The 20587-nt window shown below is 39.5% G+C and overlaps 1 protein-coding gene across 1 annotated transcript; it reads left to right on the forward strand.

Annotated features, from left to right (window-relative positions):
- The first annotated feature begins 13744 nt into the window (after positions 1-13744).
- On the forward strand, positions 13745-16659 carry LOC111978798 (forkhead box protein G1-like). Its single transcript, XM_024009041.2, has one exon. It carries the CDS (start codon positions 13873-13875, stop codon positions 14929-14931), a length of 1059 nt encoding a protein of 352 aa, XP_023864809.1. The 5' UTR covers positions 13745-13872; the 3' UTR covers positions 14932-16659.
- Positions 16660-20587: the final 3928 nt, after the last annotated feature.

A 20587-nucleotide genomic window follows, 5' to 3' on the forward strand; every position in this document is an offset into this window, starting at 1 on the left:
CAGGCATCCTCTACTGACGGGATGAGATCAATATCCTGCCAGGATACCCCGGCCAGGTCGATTAGAAAGGCCTGCTCGCTGAAGTGTTTCAGGGAGCGTTTGACAGTGATGAGTGGAGGTCGTTTGACCGCTGACCCATTAYGGATGCAGGCAATGAGGCAGTGATCGCTGAGATCTTGGTTGAAAACAGCAGAGGTGTATTTAGAGGGCAAGTTGGTGAGGATGATATCTATGAGGGTGCCCGTGTTTACGGCTTTGGGGTGGTACCTGGTAGATTCATTGATACGTCCCCGACCAAGGCCCTTCTCCCCCGATTGTTCAGTTTGGCCGGGGTCCAGCTCTAGGAAGAGTCTTGGTGTTTCCACACTTCTTCCATTTAATAATGATGGAGGCTACTGTGTTCTTGGGGACCTTCAATGCTGAAAAAACAATTTTGGTACCCTTACCCAGATCTGTGTCTCTACAGAATCCTCTCGGAGCTCTACGGACAATTCCTTCGACCTCATGGCTTGGTTCTTGCTCTGACATGCACTGCCAACTTTGAGACCTTACATAGACAGGTGTGTGCCTTTCCAAATCATGTCAAATCAATTGAATTTATCATAGGTGGACTCCAATTAAGTTGTAGAAACATCTCAAGGGGGATCAATAGAAACAGAATGCACCTGAGCTCAAATTCGAGTCTCTTAGCAAAGGGTGTGAATATTTATGTAAATAGGGTATTTACATAAATGTAAATAAGGTATGTTTTTGCTTTGTCATTATGGGGTATTGTGTGTAGATTGATGAGAAGAAAAACTAATTTTAGAATAAGTCTGTAATGTAACAAAATGTGGAAAAAGTGAAGGGGTCTGGATACTTTTCGAATGCACTATGACCTGCAGCTACCTGCTGACTCAGAAACATGAACTGAGCTGAACTGGACTCCTGACTGATCTTTGCCTGCAGCATCAACCTCACACTGACTTTGAGGGCAAAAGTATAAATAGCACAAATGTGCCGTTCCTAACCCTTGTAATTAATTTCCAATCCATATCCCAGAAAATAAATCCTCCCACCCACATTGACTCACATTTCCAAACCCAGTCAATACTCATGTTACATATTCAAGGGAATATATCCATTCAAATACAGTATATTCATATTTACTACTACCTCCAAATTTAAATAAAAGCTCATATACTGTACAACATCTCCAGTAGAAAAAAATGCATTGCATAAATATTGCCACGTTATATTCTAAACTAGAACTGATAGTTTCTGGTTTAGAAAAGTTAATCTTTATGCTCAAACCCAGAACATCCACTTGTCTCCCCCTACAGCAAATACCATCCTTAGGTTCACAGTCCACAATGATCTATTTTATTCAGTACTGCATTTGCCAACGGCTACAGTAGCCTGCTTAGGTCATTTGCTCTTATTCTGTGTTAATGTGTTTACATTTCTCCTATCACTTTGAATCAGATGGGCATTGTACCCAACATGTGCTGGACAAAAATTTGAACACGTTATCTGATTTGATAAAGCTTTCTATTTAAATCACGTTATGTTTCCACAATCGTTATTGCATCATTGGGATATGGTACTACATTACTGACTGATCCAGGTTCTGCCTGGCTAATTGCCACCCACAGTACTGGGGGGGGTGACCTGCCAGCTGTGTATGTATGTGTTTATAGAATGAGATCTCTGTGGATTACTGTGTGTTCTGGACTGGCATTATCTGCTGATCGCTTGGTGTTTTCCTGTAAGTACACATTGGCTCACTGAAACACATCTTGGACCCCGCCACTCTGAATTTCAAGTCTGTCCGTTGAAATCCAACAGCTTAACATTTTCAGTGACCAAATTCTGCAAAAGCAAACAAGCTCACTCAGATGTAGAGTAGCTGGTCAATGGAGGAAGCTGAGACAAGACTGCTCCAAAGCCCTTCACTGCATGGGTTTAAGTGATCCAAAATGATTGATGGCACTGAGTGTGTGTGTTGATGTTTTCTGAAAAGAATATGAGTTTTACTGTTTTGCTGTTCTGATGTGTATCATTATTTGTGTGTTTGTTGTGTGTGTGCATCTGATGTATTTGTTTGTGTGTGTTGGGTATATAGCCGCTCTGCACTGTATTTTACAGGTTAAGTAGGTTATGTTTGTTTGTATGTAATTTCAGACCCTGAGGGATCTATCAAATCAACTCTTGTTTCCATCCGATAGAGCCAGACATTTGCTGAACCTTCACCCAAATGATATTTTCAACACTAACATCCTCACTAATAAAGACTTTGGCAATTGACTGTGTTTTTCTTGTGTGCTTTTTTAAAATGACGGCTGGCATTTACCATGGCTATCCAAGATATGAGTGTTTTAGGAAATATGTCTAAAAACAGCAGTAGAGCTGTGGACCAAATGAGACAGGATGGTTTGTCTGCCATCTAGTGGACAAAGTGGCTCAAGCTTTTCTGTTGCCAGTTCCTCCTGACATTATTCTGGACAGCTGTTAAATTCACCATATCTAATGACGCAGTTGGTGCAAAATTGTGTTCCGTATATTGAGATATTTGGTCATGTCCAAGGTTGGTGTCTTCAAGTTGCTTGTAGTATTCAATTGCACAGTATTCCAGTCATGAGTGACCATACTGTAAAATGATCTGCGTTTCTTCATTTAGGTTCTTGCAAGTGTCCATTGCTTTGTGTATTTTTTAAGCGTAGTGCACTTCACTAAATAAGCAAAGTAACACTTGCTTGCTAAGAGTCTCTGATTTACACTTGCCTTCAATGACACATAGCCTACAGGCTCTAACAACCTAAGAGCTTGCTACTGCATTATTACACCCACTGTGAACCTAAGGATGGTATTTTCTGTAGGGGGAAGTAAATGGATGTTCTGGGTTTGAGCATGAAGGTTCACTTTTCTAAACAGGAAAGTATCAATAGTTTAGAATATAATGGGGCAACATTTACGCAAATGTTTTTTTCTAATGGAGATGTATAAGAGCTGTATTTGAATTTGAAAGTGGTGGTAAATATTAATATATTTGAATGTAAATATATTCTCTTGAATATGTAACATGAGTATTGACTGGGTTTGGAAATGTGAGTCTATGTGGGTGGGAGGATTTATTTTCTGGGATCTGGAATGGAAATTCATTCCAAGGGTTAGGAACGGCATATTTGTGCTATTTATACTTTTGCCCTCAAAGTCAGTGTGAGGTTGATGCTGCAGGCAAAGATCAGTCAGGAGTCCAGTTCAGCTCATGTTTCTGAGTCAGCAGGTCATAGCTAAGGGGCCCCAGGTTGGCAAAGAGCCCTAGTTATCATTTAGCCTCAGGTTAACGCTGTATTGTAGTTACCAATAGCTCAGATAGGTAGCCTCATGTTAGCAGGTATATCAGGTAGTCTAAGACAAGTACTAGACAGCTGCAGGTCTGTATGAAGCTTAAAGTTAGCAAACAGCTGCAGGGTTGTGGTGGTTAGCTACCAAGATTGCATCTGACATTCATCTAATTAGCCTCTACAAACAAGCTATTTTGTGACTAAGGCCAGAGCATAATTACCATAAGCACAAAATGAAAGAGGCTGGAATACAAACAAACACATATACACACAGATAGACAGACGCGCATGCGCAGACACATACCACTGGACAGGCAGGCGCGCACATACACACCAACGCACAGGCAAACAGACACAGCATCCTACCACCCACAGATAAAGAGAGAAAGAGACAGACGAGTAGCAGAACTGACAGCTGAGGATCGTCACATGAAACAACGATGATCGCTCCTATCGAAATATTTACTCTACTGTTCCATAACACCCCCCCCCCCCTCATCACATTGCAGGCGACAGGGAACAATTTTACAGTCTTGCTAAATTATTGGAGTGTGGTGATATAATCGAATTTCAGTGTGTGTTCACTGTGTTCACACATGGATGACTCTTCTGTTTGGAATGCAGGGTTTTCTGTGAGCTGGGTTTTTAGGTCGCAGTGTTCTTTGCAGCGTCTGTGAAAGATGTCGAGTGCTATTCTGCGCCTCGCTGTGGACTGGGGTGATCCCTGAGGCCTTGTCAGGCACGGGGGCAGAGAGCTGAGCTGAAAGGCAAAGCTACGCCATGTCTGCTGTGTAACATGTCGGCTCCTTTTAGTAATATCATCCAACAGAATGCATCCGTGGCCAGAGTCCATCTCCCCTCCCTGTGCATCCACGCACGAACACACGGTACATACAAACACACACAAATACACACACACAAACCAAAAATTCACACTGACACCGGCGCACACACACACATCAATGACTTTACATTACAAAGGATAAGGAAATAGAGCTCCATTAAATACATTATATGCAGTTGGCCCTGGTCGGGCGCCTGTTCCCTGATGTGTCTGATGATCAGTGTGGGGCTCAGGCTGGGGTTGAGGCTGGTTAGGGAGGAAGTGTGTGGCCAACCAAAGCAGCCAAATTGACCTTTGTAAAGGACACGGGAACACTAGGCGCTAGTGTACACAAACCCAAGGGGGAGGAGAGAATTAGGGCACATCCATGAACAGCAACGGACTTGTCAAAAGACACCTGCAGCAGTTCAGTCTTTCAATGGTACTGACTGTTCAGACTAGGACATTATGCTACGTTAGGTCGCAGTAAAAAATGCTGTCGCTGGGTTTGTGGTGGATATAATTGTGGGTGGATTGTGTATAGGCTAAAATCACAAAAGCAGTAAAAAATGTTTTTTTAAACATAACAAAACCACTTCCATCTTGTCAACAAACGTACATATCACATATTATTCAAAACCAGAATCTGTATTTAACAACTGTCAATACTCTCAGGTGTAACCATTATATGATTGAAATCATACTGATTGCATTGCACTGCATTGTCCTCTTGAATAAACTCAACTGGACACAGAGCGAGAACATTTATGTTTCCCAATGATGAAATATACAGTACCAGTCAAAAGTTTGGACACAAACTTTATTTAGACAATTTTCTACATTGTAGAATAATAGCGAATACATCAAAACTATGAAATAACACATATGGAATCATGTAGTAAGCAAAAAAGTGTTTAACAAATCAAAATATATTTTATATTTGAGATTCTTCAAAGTAGCCACCCTTTGCCTTGATGACAGCTTTGCACACTCTTGGCATTCTCTCAACCAGCTTCATGAGGTAGTCACCTGGAATGCATTTCAATTAACATGTGTGCCTTGTTAAAGTTAATTTGTGGAATTTCTTTCCTTCTTAATGCGTTTGAGACAATCAGTTGTGTTGTGACATGGTAGGGGTGGTATAGAGAAGATAGCCCTATTTTGTAAAATACCAAGTCCATATTATGGCAAGAACAGCTCAAATAAGCAAAGAGAAACAACAGTCCATCATTACTTTAAGACATGAAGATCAGTCAATCAGGGAAATGTCAAGAACTTTTGAAGTTTCTTCAAGTGCAGTCGCAAAAACCATCAAGCGCTATGATGAAACTGGCTCTCATGAGGACCACCACAGGAAAGGAAGACCCAAAATTACCTCTACTGCAGAGGATACGTTAATTAGAGTTACCAGCCTCAGAAATTGCAGCTCAAATAAATGCTTCACAGAGTTCAAGTAACAGACACATCTCAATATCAACTGTTCAGAGTACACTGCGTGAATCAGGCCTTTTTGGTTGATTGGCTGCAAAGAAACCACTACTAAAGGACACCAATAAGAAGAAGAGACTCGCTTGGGTGAATCAACACAAGCAATGGACATTAGACCGGTGGAAATCTGTCCTTTGATCTGATGAGTCCAAATTTGAGATTTTTGGTTCCAACCTCTGTGTCTTTGTGAGATGCAGAGTAGGTGAATGGATGATCTCTGCATGTGTGGTTCCCACCATGAAGCATGGAGGAAGAGGTGTGATGGTGTGGGGGTGCTTTGCTGGTGACACTGTCTGTGATTTATTTAGAATTCAAGGCACACTTAACCAGCATGGCTACCACAGCATTCTGCAGCGATACACCATCACATCTGGTCTGCACTTAGTGGGATCATCATTTGTTTTTCAACATGACAATGACGTACCACACCTCCAGGCTGTGTAAGAGCTATTTGACTAAGAAGGAGAGTGATGGAGTGCTGCATCAGATGACCTGGCCTCCACAATCATCCAACCTCAACCCAAGTGAGATGGTTTGGGATGAGTTGGACCGCAGAGTGAAGGAAAAGCAGCCAACAAGTGATCAGCATATGTGGGAACTGCTTCAAGACTGCTGGAAAAGCATTCCAGGTGAAGCTGGTTGAGAGAATGCCAAGAATGTGCAAAGCTGTCATCAAGGCAAAGGGTGGCTAGTTTGAAGAATCTCAAAAATAAAGTACATTTTGATTTGTTGGTTACTACATGATTCCATATGTGTTTTGATGTCTTTGATATTATTCTACAATGTAGAAATTAGTAAAAATAAAGAAAAACCCTTGAATGAGCAGGTGTGTCTAAACTTTTGACTGGTACTGTAAATTGTGCAATAACATGTTATGATAGATTTTGTCATAGACTGTATGTTTGGAGTACCAGTAAAAAGCCACAATGCTTCAAGCACACACATACATGGGAAAGTAGTCTATCCATGTTCTAATCCATATTTTGATCCTCTGCAATGATATAAAGCTAAACTGGTGTAATGGTCCTCCACTAAGGTATCACATAAAACCCCAAAGAGTATAACCCATAAACTGTATTCCATTGAGTCCAAACATTTTAGGGATTATTTCTATATTGAGGATTGTTTGTATTTCTTCACTGTCAGATACATTGAACACATATAGTAACGCAGGATTTACTATGTACAGTAGTTGCTGAAGTGCTCTGAGAATAATGCTTCTGAACTTTGCCTCTGTCTATGTTGCTTAAGCTGTGTTTAGACAGGCCAATCCCATCAGATCTTTTCACATCAGATCTTTTTCAGAGTTGATGTGATTGGTCAAATGATGAATTAGTGCATAACAGAATTGGGCTGCCTGTCTAAACACAGCCTTAGTATGGATTCTGTTTTGAAGCAGTGAATAACTCAAGTGAATGACGCAGCGTTGGAGACATCTTTTATCTTCAGTCTTGTTTGCCTTGACTAATATAGAGAGAGATACAGTTCAGTTGGATCCAAGGATTCTGTGAAAAACACTTGTGATTGTTATTGAGTGGACTATCCTCGTTCAATAAACAATACATTAATTTAATTAAATCCATTACAGTAATTATGTAAATTAGCTATAGGCTTAATAGTTGGCCTAGTTGCATGATTCATCATAGCCATTTTTTTATGTAATACAGTGCGTATGGTCTTTAATGAAGACTTGTATGCACCCATTGGCATTGACTTACAGCAGGGAGGACAATTGACTTGGAAGCGGCCCCTGCTCCCATAGCCCCCAGGCTACATCAGAGTATACGGCTGGCTTCAGAGGCGCTTTCCCCAGCCACACCAGTCCCAGCTAAATGTGTCTGCATAATCAATATGACAAGAGGAACATTTTGTCTGGTAATACAGCAAAGCTAACTCTCCATCAACAAACAGAACAGAAACAATTAGATAAGCTGGACTTCAATGTAAACATGCTGCAATTGGGTTAAAAGAGGTCATTTGTGAATCATAATAATTTTTATGAATAATAATGTGATTTATAAACAATTCGTAATTAAGTATTTAATCATTTGTAAACATTGACAGCTATAAGCATTACAACTCATAAGCATTCATCTATCACATGTAATAATTCATAAAGCACTTACAAGTATTTATAATGAGTTATGCATAAACATTAAAACTATCAGAGTGACTCGTATCAGTAATTACTTCCAAGAACGATCTCCTGAACATACCTTAAATAGGGCAGTTAGCCAGGAACGTAATATGAAACTTTATGAAGCCTCTGAACTTCATAAAACTAACCCAGGTTAGAGAACCTGCCAATCACCAACATCAACACAATCACAAATATTAGTTCTAAACAGATCACAATAAATGGAGTAAAACCTTAGCTGTTTCTTCAAAACGTTTAAAAAAACATTGATTTAATAAGCTAGAGCAACACTGTGGTACCCCTCGAACCAACCTCAGTCAGAGGTGATTAAACAATAGCTTCCCCGACCTAAAATGGCCTCATGTTCTATTAGAGGCATTCCAGACAATGAACCTAAGCTTGAAGCCTTGTTACTGCTGACATTTCTACATTATCTGATTACCAATATAAACTCCCACAACATCTTCTATCAGCGTGTATGTGTGTCAGTCAGTATGTCAGTCATTGTGTCAGTCAGTCTGTGTGTGTGTGTGTGTGTGTGTGTGTGTGTGTGTGTGTGTGTGTGTGTGTGTGTGTGTGTGTGTGTGTGTGTGTGTGTGTGTGTGTGTGTGTGTGTGTGTGTGTGTGTGTGTGTGTGTGTGTGTGTGTGTGTGTGTGTGTGTGTGTGTGTGTGTGTGTGGTGTGTGCGTGCGTGCGTGCGTGCGTGCGTGCGTGCATGTGTGTGTGTGTGTGTCTGTGTGTTGTGTGTGTGTGTTGTGTGTGTGTGTGTGTGTGTGTGTGTGTTGTGGGCTTTCTCCTGCTCTAAATCTGGTCTGTGTTGTCACACTTGCTCACATGAATGGGTTTTGTGTGTGAGTGTGTGCACAGAATTCACAGCAACACCCCACACATAGTCGTGCACACACTCACACACAAAACCCATTCATGTGAGCAAGTGTGACAACACAGACCAGATTTAGAGCAGGAGAAAGCCCACAATGGGATGTTCTGTGTACGGTAGCTATAACTTCCCTGTGGGAACATCCTGGTTTGTGGCATTGTGTCTCTTCCAGCCCTGATGGAGCTAAAGTAATCAGGCACGCTGTGTGGGGGCGTTACCATCATAGCCCTGGAAAAGGCTCCTTACCTCGGCTCTATAAATAGCAGTAAACTTGGAATGACCCCGAAACTGCTGGCGATTCAACCTGATTTAATTTGGCATTGGTGTGTTAGGTTCGGCTTTAAGACTATTTAATGGTAGATCCTCCAAGAATCCCTAGGGGGTGCTCTGGCACACATATGTCCTGTTTGATGGGCCAGACTAATGTTTTGACAGAGTCTTTTTCTTTAATGTCCATCAAGACTATCCTTGCAATCTAGTAAAGCTGTGTTTGAACTTGTGTTTGAACTTTTCCGACTGACAATGCCAGAATTTGTTTCTATGTAGTGAATGTGGCATTATGATAGGACATTCTCATATTCACTTTAAAAGGTTGATGGGTCACAGGTTTGTGAAGCCACTTGAAAAGTTGGAGAATGCAATGTTTTTAAATTCACTCAAAACAATCAAATCTAAAAGACCTGTAAAACTCTGCTACCACCCCAATTTTTTTACACAAAAGGACAGAACTCCCAGGACTTGTAAAGGGGATATTGGATCCAATAAATGAAATAGCACAAATTAGTATAAAACACTAAGTGTGAAGAAAATAACCTCTCTGACCGGACTCTCATATATGACTTTATTCCAAAGTCCTCACTCTCCATCTCTTGTGAACATATGATTTCAAGTGGATGAGAGGAGTGTCAGCCAAGTTCATGTTTAGTGACACCAAAAAATATTAATCTTGCACTTAAAACTTGCTCTTAAATAGTACTGTAGCAATACTGCTTTAATCTGTGCAGCTGTGGAATAATTGATTGCTGGGGAAAATGGAAATGATTTCTTGACTTTATCAAACATTTGTCAACTGACAGTCTGTGGTAACACACTGATGTAGAGTGTGGTAGTTGAGATATTACAGTGAAACATTTAGGTGTTTCCCTACAGAACAATGGTAATGTAGTGACTTGACTGAGGTTAATGTCAAATTGTTTTTCTAAAATAGACGTATCTCTATATAATACCAGTGTGATTATACACTGAACCAAAATATAAACACAACATGTAAAGTGTTGGTCCAATGTTTGATGAGCTGAAATAAAATATCCCAGAAATGTTCCATATGCTCAAAAAGCTTATTTCTCTGACATTTTGTGCACACATGTGTTTACGTCCCTGTTAGTGAGCATTTCCTCTTTGCCAAGATAATCCATCCACCTGACAGGTGTGGCATATCAAGAAGCTGATTAAACAGCATGATCATTACACAGGTGCACCTTGTGCTGGGGGCAATAAAAGGCCACTTTAAAATGTGCAGTTTTGTCACACAACACAATGCCACAGATGTCTCAAGTTTTGAGGGAGTGTGCAACTGGCATGCTGACTGCAGGAATGTCCACCAGAGCTGTTGCCAGAGAACTGAATGTTAATTTCTGTACCATAAGCTGCCTCCTCCAACGTCATTTGGCAGTACGTCAAACCTACCTCACAACCACAGACCACGTGAAACCACTCCAGCCCAGGACCTCCACATCCAGCTTCTTCACCTGGGGAATTGCGTACCAGCTCCTCTATAAAACAAAGTAGCCTGTTGCTGGCCCAGATTCACACACCAAGGCAAAAAAGGCTGATCAAAGCGGAATGAAGTCAGGATTTTCATTGAATAGCAATAGAGAGTGGGCATTCATGTAACCACGCCAGCCCAGGACCTCCACATCCGGCTTCTTCACCTGCTCACCTTCGATGGCCACTGGCATGCTGGAGAAGTGTGCTCTTCAAGGATGAATCACAGTTTCAACTGTACCGGGCAGATGACAGCGAGTGTGTATGGCGTCGTGTGGGCGATCAGTTTGCTGATGTCATTGTTGTCAGAGTACCCACATGGTGGCGGTGGAATTATGGTATGGGCACGCATAAGCTACGGACAACGAACACAATTGCAAGATTCTGAGGCCCATTGCTTCAAAAACAGTACCTCAATTACATTTTTTAACTAGGCAAGTCAGTTAAGAACAAATTCTAATTTACAATAACAGCCTAGGAACAGTGGGTTAATTGCCTTGTTCAGGGGCAGAACGAGAGATTTTTACATTGTCAGTTTAGGGATTCAATCTAGCAACCTTTCGGTTACTTGCCCTAACCACCAGGCTACCTGCCGCCCCAATGACCAACATGCAGTGAATACTTAGGTATTATTACCTTCAGCATTTCTGTTAGATAACAGTCCTTTAGACTGAGTATATGGAGCCGTATAACACCTGCTGCTGTTTGACAGGCCTAAACAAAGGGGGCAATATCGGCTTCTCATCACTTAAGATTAGATTTGTTGGGGTCTGTGTTTGAGATTTGTTAAATGGAGGATTTTGTCTCAGCTGTCATACAGTACAAACAATGTCTGCATGAACTATAAATCAACACATATTACTCCCAATTGCAATGTAATCAAAAGCCTTAGGCCTACCTCAGTGATACAAAATGTACCGAATTATATCCCAGTGTTTTTCCTCAAAAGGAAAGTTTAATTTCACAAATGATAGGTACAATATATTTACAATACAGTATACATGTATTATAGTTTCAATAAAGTAATATAATCTCCACAATGTATCTTTTTAAATATAAAGAAAAGTTGAATTGATATCTAAACTTTTTAAATATAGACAGAAAACGTGTTATTTTACATAACACCCAAACCTGTTTACAATCATTTCAGACAACCTCTAGTCCTTGGCCTGTTTTGTTATTCATTCTTACCCCAAAGGCCTACTAGTGGAGCAGCGTCACTTACAGTATCAAGGTATTGTTGGACACAATGGAAGCACAGAGACAGTACCCCAGCTAAAAGCATAAAACATTTCAGATGTTGGTATTGTATTTCTTCAACAGGTTTCAAAGCCCTTGACACTGTAATTGGTAAAGGGTTAATTTACCCAAACGCAACATTTAATAATTTAAAATACCTCTTAAAAAATACCTCTGGTGAACCATCAATATGTTGTGGTGATCAGGGATCAATCCTAACAGCCAATATTACTTTCAATTCAATGTAATTTAAAGTTGGTAATAGATTTGAAAAAAATCTCCTAACTGAAAATGACACTTCAATGTATCATGATAGTACATATTACTTATATAATAACAAGGATGATAGTAATCTTAGTTATGAAAACTTTACAATGAGGGCAAAACTTTACTAGTGCAAACAATACTTCAAAAAACTAAAATAAAAGACTACTATTCCAACTGAGCTACTACTACTGCTAATACTACTACTACTACTCCAACAACAACACACACACTAATAATAACAATCATATAAAATTGCACTATTTTAATGGTAGGCCTATGATAATTATTAAAGAGTTCACAAATATTCAATGAACAAAAGTAGGCCTACTAGTAATGATTAATAATGGCATAGAACCTTACTAGTTTTTGTATACCATCATTAGGTCTACGTTAAGTTAAAAATGTCACTAAAATGTAATGTAATGCATTAATATTCAGAATGGGAGATAACATTTACCTAAATTGTAATGTATATACAAGTACAGTTTAACAAACCATAAAACATATAATTTTAACCCTGGTTGTATCTGCATCTTTACGCAGTCCTAAACGAAGTTTCTGAGATCGAAAACAAATTAAGTCTGTTGCTTATTTGTTCAAGTCAAGTCTACATCATAGGCTATTCTATTTTAAGTGAATAGACCAAAACAAACGTGTTACTTATAGGGCTACACAGCTCGTTAGTAGCACCAAATGTTATGTTTGTAGTCAATTAGCCTATATTTAGTCACAAAACCGGCCTGCGTGCTGCTAGAATAGTGCGAACTCAATGCAGGAACATCCCAGTACACTAGAGGCGCTCAAGTAGTGGTGTTCAGCCTGAGTAGGCTCTCTGATGTGCATCTGATATGTCCAGTACTCAGAACAATAGTATGATTGGAGCGCATCCACAATGCTCAAGGCAGTATTAAATGCATTGTAGCCGATTCAAACCACCTTTGTCCTCAATACAACAGGGCACACTACGACGAACACTTTGATGCGTACACCACACCACACATAGACAGAAACAGTCACACGAGCATGCACGTACGCCACACACCCGCACTCTTATGGTAAACACACACCCGCATAGCTTTGTGTTCCAGATATTAAACTATATGAACACGTCATGAGCCATGTATTTTTTATTTTACAGGAAATTATCTTAAACGGTAATATTTTCTCTCAGCCTCATGGCAAAATGTGTAGAATAGCAAGAAATTAGCTCTAAAACCGCTACATTTTCTCTCAGCCTCATGGCAAAATGTGTAAAATATCATGAGATAAGTTAGTTATAAAACTTGCACATTTGTATCTTGACCCAGATGGGTTGGTTGTTTAGCAACAAAACTGAGCATGCCCAACTATGGGGCAAAACAGAGGGGGTTGGCTTAGATTGTTGACAATATATTTCTATATTTCGTCTAATGTTGATTACAAAAAATAACATTAATAGCTAACATTTGCACAATCAGCACTTGTCTCTCAAATACATCGTTACAGTTGTTGGTTAGCTAGCTAGCGATTTTTTGCCATATTAGCATTGACATAAAATATTATTAGCATACTAAAACGTCATAATCCTTTAATTTTATTTTTAGAATGACAGAAAATTTGCTTTTAGAACGGGCCGTAAAACTGCGTTACGCCATTGGATAAACGGATACAGCCGTCCAGTCAAATCCTTACGAAAATATGTTTTCTATAGGCTATATGTGCACTGAAAGTCTATTTCGTGTTTCAACAATATCGAATGGGAAAGAGGGATAAAAATCTGCAAGTTACAGGCTCCTCCCCTGTAGCCAAGTGATAAGACGGAACCTCCTTAATTAGTAATTTCTACATCCCAGTCGCGGCTAACTCTCCATCCTACAAGTTCCTTCATGCATGCAATGTGCTGATCCAATTGCGTCTTACCTTATCCTTTTTAAACACAAAGCCCAATCATTTTTTGTCAGTGTCCGGCATGGAAGATCAGAAAGAGCCGCCGATGGTGCACCGATCTACTTCATTTAGTATCAAGAGTCTGCTGCTTCCCTCAAAATGTGACAAACAGGACTCGGTGCTCCCGGAAAAAAACACTGCTTCTTCGGGGTCTGATTCGGAAAAATCCCTGGATCCTGATATGGAATCTGCACCTTTGGACCGGGAGAAACAAAAGGAGGAAGACGAGGGTACCTTGCGGGCGACAGAGCCTAGCAAAAATGGGAAATATGATAAACCGCCATTCAGCTACAACGCCTTGATTATGATGGCTATCAGACAGAGTGCGGAGAAGAGGCTGACTCTGAACGGTATCTATGAGTTTATTATGAAGAACTTTCCATATTACCGGGAGCACAAGCAAGGCTGGCAAAACTCTATCCGACACAACCTGAGCCTCAATAAGTGTTTTGTGAAAGTGCCAAGGCATTACGACGACCCGGGCAAAGGGAACTACTGGATGTTGGACCCTTCGAGCGATGATGTATTTATTGGTGGAACTACGGGGAAACTTCGGAGACGTTCTGCTACCTCCAGAGGCAAGTTGGCGATGAAACGTGGAATGCGCTTCTCGCCTCTTGGTTTGGGAATAAACGACAGGGCAAACAACCCTCTGTATTGGCAAATCTCGCCGTTTTTATCATTGCACCATCCCCATTACAATGGATCATCAGCAGGATTTCTGAACCAAGGGCACGCGTATGGGTCCCTACTCCCCGGGGTGGACCAGCTGAGTAATGGGGACCTTACGCGCCATCTAAGTGGATCTGTCGGTGCTCTGGGCTTGTCAAACAGTTACGGTGTAAGCACGTCTAGTCTATTATCCGGACATAGTGGCTACTTTGTCTCAGGGAGTCAGCACCAGCCGCCGCATCTCCAGCAGAGCGCGCAAGGCTACGGTGTACCCACGAGCTCCCCACAAACACTGCTCTCGGACTCACTTCGAACGTCCCTACCCTCTTTTTCACCGGGAGTTTCTAGCGGGTTTCCAGGAATGTTGTCACATCAAAAGAGGGTCACTCCAAATGCTTTCTTAAATTGATGACAACTACAACATGGGAAGGACAAATAAAAGCACCATAGAAATGGCAATTATAGGGGTAAACAAACAGTGATCACTAATTAGGTCAGAAACGACACATCAACAAAGCAAATATGGCCATATTAGGCTATGTATCCTGAAGTGCAACGATGTATTATTTTTGCGTTAAAGGGACAAAAGTCGTTACCTGTGGGGTTTAAACTGTAACTAGACTTGCCAAATGTAACAATATTTCGGGCTATTTATATCTTGTACAAAGATTGTAATTCTTTGAATCGTTTATTTATGTTTGGTAGGCTATTTATTAAACACTGTATTTACATTTTATTGTCAGTGTATTCATCAGTATTGAAGAAAAAACATAAATCATTATTCATTAGTCATATAATAATTAATTTAGAAATAGTTTTTTGGGAAAACGCCTTATAAAGATCAGGGTTAATAAGACACGCGGGATAAAATAAAAAGCCTACAAGTTATGTCTTCTCAGGTTCTCCTTCTATAGACTCCAATCTAGGCTACTGCTGTATCTGTAATGTATGCAACACATTTTAGAGAGAAGTGGAGTTTTAAGTGTGTACTCATGAGTTAATTATAGCCTATTTTGTCCTCTGTTTTGTTGATCGAGCCATAATGAGCGCATGTAGATTATAAGATACAACAGTGCATGACAGTGCAGGCCTCCTCTTATAATAGCATGCCATAATAACTGACCCTTTGTTCGCTTTTGTTTCCATCTTTCATATAAAGCACTTGAAGTTTCAGTTTCTCGTTAAAACCAGTTCCTCTTGTCTTGAACCTTGTCATGCTTGATACGGTGTTATAGGCTACTTATTCAGGCCTGCAATACATCCCTTTAATTGTCTGATCATTTACTTTTATTAGGCTACATCAAGTACAAATTTGGCAAACCGACGTAGCCTATAATATCCACACCAATATAGAATTTCACTTCTAAATCAGTGGTTCCCAATGTTTTCTTAGTCACGTCTACCTATCATAATTAAACCCAAATTACGATGTATAAGGCCTACCAGCGTCCTATAGCTATTGCCCTGACAAAATTACAAACATGTCTACTGACCCTTTGCTATTGCCCATTTTGTGCTACTTTATTCTGTAAATTAGGACTTTACTCAACTGTAATTTAGCCTACCTTAGGATTCCACCTCACATTCTGAGAAAAATAGTTTGATATAGCCTAGGCCTATACAAATGGTTTGATATAGCCTAGCCTATGCCTATTCAAATAAATACAACAACAAGATCATCAATGATAATCTACTTCCTGAATCTGGATTGCGTAGCGCTGGGGTAGGCTTACAGTACCACAGTTTGGCAAACGCTGATCCAAATAAATGACATCCAGCGTTGTTATTGTAATAAGCAGTTAAGCTTTCATTGCCCAATAGGCCTATTTACTAGCAAAATAGTAGCCTATTAATACTGGTGAATGCGCTGATTAACACAACAAATAACAATTAGGCTACATTTGACACATTTTGGCCTAACATTTGACAGATTTCTTTCCTTTATTGGGAATACTATAGTTGTATTTATTTAACAACGTTATATTTTCGATGTTGACGATTTTTTTGGTAAATGTTATTTCAAAGTTTTGCACTTTTTGTTGTTAGAATAGGCCTACCTAATGTGAGTATTGTCTGTTTTTGTTGCTGTATGAAAAACATTAACTTGATTAAAGTGTAAGACATTACAAGTTTGCAATAAGTTTGCTATCATGAATGAAAGAACAACACAAACCTAATGTAGGCCTACTGTTATACATTCAGACACGCTATAGACAGAGGAAAACTAGACTGAGTGTACAAAACATTAGGAACACCTGCTCTTTCCATTACAGATTGACCAGGTGAAACCAGGTGAAAGCTATGATCCCTTATTGATGTAACTTGTTAAATCCACTTTAATCAGTGTAGATGGAGGGGAGGAGACAGGTTAAAGAAGGATTTAAGCCTTGAGACAATTGAGACGTGTATGTATGCCATTCAGAGGGGGAATGGGCAAGACAAAGGATTTAAGTGCCTTTGAATGGGAAATAGTATAGCTGCCATGCACACCGGTTTGAATGTGTCAAGATCTGCAACACTGCTGGGTTTTTCAGGCTCAACAACAATGGTCCACCACCCAAAGGACATCCACCCAAATTGACACAACTATGAAGCATTGGAGTCAACATGGGCCAGCATCCCTGTGGAACGATTTCGACACCTTGTAGAGTTCATGCCCCAACGAATTGAGGCTGTTCTAAAGGCAAAAACGGGTGCAATTTAATATTAGGAAGGTGTTCCTAATGTATGTAGCCTTGTTTTATCAACATAAACAAATAAGCACATTTTTATGCTTGCATGAAAAAAGTGCAAATTCACATAAAATTGGGCGTCTACACCATAACAGCATCCAATATCCTATCCAATAGTCCGATATTGTTGCTGAATCTAACAAGGTGAAGGGCTAAATCTAAATAAATATAATATGTTATGCTTGTCCCAAAAAAAAAAAAATTCTGTGAAGACAATCAGCCCAAGTAACCTAAGGAATTATTTTCAAATTATTGAAATAGGCAGGATAGGGTAATTTGTTCTGGGAGCAATTACGCTTCAATAATTAATATTTCTGTGGATAAAATATACATAATAAAGATAAATAATAAATAGTGTAAATTCAATTGAAATGTGCAATGTGTGGAGAGTGTTCGATAAGCATGGCATATGATTCAACTGCAGTGAAAGGATCGATGTCCGCATTTCCCATTCATTAATAACAATGACGTGGGGTGACATGGCGTACAGTTCGTGTTTCTGAGAGGCAACATATACAGCTATTCTTAATGTCAAAGCAATATGCTACAATTTATTTAATATCTATGCCTATTCATTTATAATTTTCAAATATTGTATTCACATACACATAAATTCATTGTGTTTTGTTAGAACAAAATCGTACAAAATGGTCATAGTCCAATTACACCCAAAATACATGACACATTTTTTTTTAAATTGACCAAATAAATGAAGCTCTCACAATATCTCTACAGTGTAGAGCTATAGGCCTGTTTTGTTATACAACCATTTGGACAAAAGCACATATTCATGATTTGTTGTAATTTATTTTGGACTATATTACAATGATTCCACCCTATCTGCAGGGTTTAGGGTAAGGCAGGGATGATTTAGGGTTAATGTCACGTTTAAGGACCGAATAGGTCTATAACTAACCCAAGCCTCACACAAAAAGTGTAACATATAGGGTACAAATAAAAGTGTAATAATGGACTCAAAAGTAGTCCGAAAGTGTTGGGTTAATATGTGCAGATCACATTTCTTTGAGTGATTGGACCACATATACACTCTTAAAAAAAGTGTACCGAGGGCGTCTTCGGCTGTCCCTATAGGATAACCGTTTTTGGTTCCAGGTAGAACCCTTTTTCGTTTCAGGTAGAACTCTTTTGGGTTCCATGTAGAACCCTCTGTTGAAAGGGTTCTGCATGGAACTCAAAAGGGTTCTACCTGGAACCAAAAAGGGTTCTTCAAAGGGCTATCCTATGTGGACGGCCAAAAAACCCTAGATAGAACTTTTTTTTTCTGAGAGTGTAGGCCTATTTTTCATACACTATTCAAAACGAACATTCCCGTTCAATCATTCATTTAATTTCTAGGCCTATGTCCCCCCCAAAAATAGGCCTAATGGCAAAGGCATAGGCTACACAGACTCAAGAGTAGCCAGGAGCTAAATGTGGGAGTAGGCCTGTTTCGGGGGCTCGTACCCTAATGTTTAGAAAGGTTGTTCATTGATAGAAGTAGGCTACTGTTTTAGTTCTACAACGCGTGCAATATTAGTCTACTGCCAGTGTGCATGAAAATACCTCTATCTTGGAGTAATCATTATTATGTTTGTTGTTCATATAGCACATTAATAAAACTAATATTGTTGACTACTTTGGTCATGTTCCTCCAAAATTTACATGCATTATTGCATTTCTACTAGAGCATAGGCTAACGATATCAGAATGTAACTGTTCCAAGCTCCTATATTCTCGAGAAAGGTCAAACATTTTAGATACGTTCACAAAACACTTTAGATACATTGTTATTATGGATCAGTTTAAATAATTCCTCCGTTATTCAATTGATACAGCCTAAACGTGAGTGCTACTACAGTAGTTAAAGAAAACAAACAAACTGCTTATCAGGAAGATATTCCAGAGTATAGCTTTGCCTTAAACAATTATTTGCCTTAAACAATATCTAGAAACAGTACACAACGTATAGCCAGATAAAAGCTTTTCAATATAAATAGTTGGCTACAAAATTCAAATGGTTTTAAAGTCGAAAAATCAATGCTATCCCTACTCCCGCGAAGTTCGCACATAAAGGCTTCTGTGGGCCTCACGACAGAGGACAGAAAAAGTAGAAATATAAGCTTCATATTTGGGAATCTTACATTGCCTCTGGGTTAGACATAGCATTGCCTCTGGGTTAGACATAGCATTGCCTCTGGGTTAGACATAGCATTGCCTCTGGGTTAGACATAGCATTGCCTCTGGGTTAGACATTGTAAAACCAATTGTTCTGCAAGGATTTACTGGATTACTTGTCATGTAACATTGGATGATTGCTGATGGCTCCTGAGTGACGCAGCGGTCTAAGGCACTGCATCTCAGTGCTAGAGGCGTCACTACAGACACCCAGGTTCGAATCCAGGCTGTAACACGTGATTGGCAGTCCCAACGGGCGGACGCACAATTGACCCAGCGTCGTCCGGGTTTGGCTGGTGTAGGCCGTCATTGTAAATAATACGTTGCTCTTAGCTGACTTGCCTAGTTAAATAAAAAATAAGAGGCCTGTAATACAGACAACACACCTGCATGAATAGACGACACAAACCGCGAGGGTCTTGTGTCTTTGGCTCAAAGAAGGAAGGCAACAATTGATTTGCCGATTTTTATACAAGAAGCCTACAATAATTATTGACCTCTTGGATTTTGTCCAAAGTAGGGCTAACGTTATGCCAAAACAGGTATATTGATAAAGCACAATGTCAACTTGACCTCAATGTCAACTTGTTTTGACATCGCGTTGTTTTTAAGCCGTAGTCTATAGATTATGTATTTTATTTTCAACGCCCAATTAATTGTGATAAAAAATGAGTGCATTAAAATTACAAAAAGTTAACCCGAGTTACCCTGCTGTCAAACGATAACAATATTTGTCTGTAGTTAACTACCATTAATCACAATTTTATAACGAATTCAAATTTGAACCTAATTAAATATTAAATCAAATCAAATGTTATTTGTCACATGCTTCATAAAAAACAGATATAGACTAACAGTGAAACGCTTACTTACGGGCCCTTCTCAACAATGCAGAGAGTATGAAAATGTATACACACACTACTAAGTTGCTCTGGATAAGATCTTTTGCTAAATTACTAAACTGTACATGTAAATGTAAAATAATAGAAATAAGATGTTTTAATTTAAAATTCCATTAGGTTGTATAATATCTATTTTTATTATAGTGTTCGAAATCACACAAAAAACGATATTCTCAGACAATAACATCTCAGCCAGATCTGATATAAAACTTAATGTAACTATTCGATCTAGCCTAGGCTTACTTCTTATGCATGT

The sequence above is a fragment of the Salvelinus sp. IW2-2015 genome, linkage group LG18, assembly GCF_002910315.2.
Source record: "Salvelinus sp. IW2-2015 linkage group LG18, ASM291031v2, whole genome shotgun sequence".
In the NCBI taxonomy this organism is placed as follows: Eukaryota; Metazoa; Chordata; class Actinopteri; order Salmoniformes; family Salmonidae; genus Salvelinus; species Salvelinus sp. IW2-2015.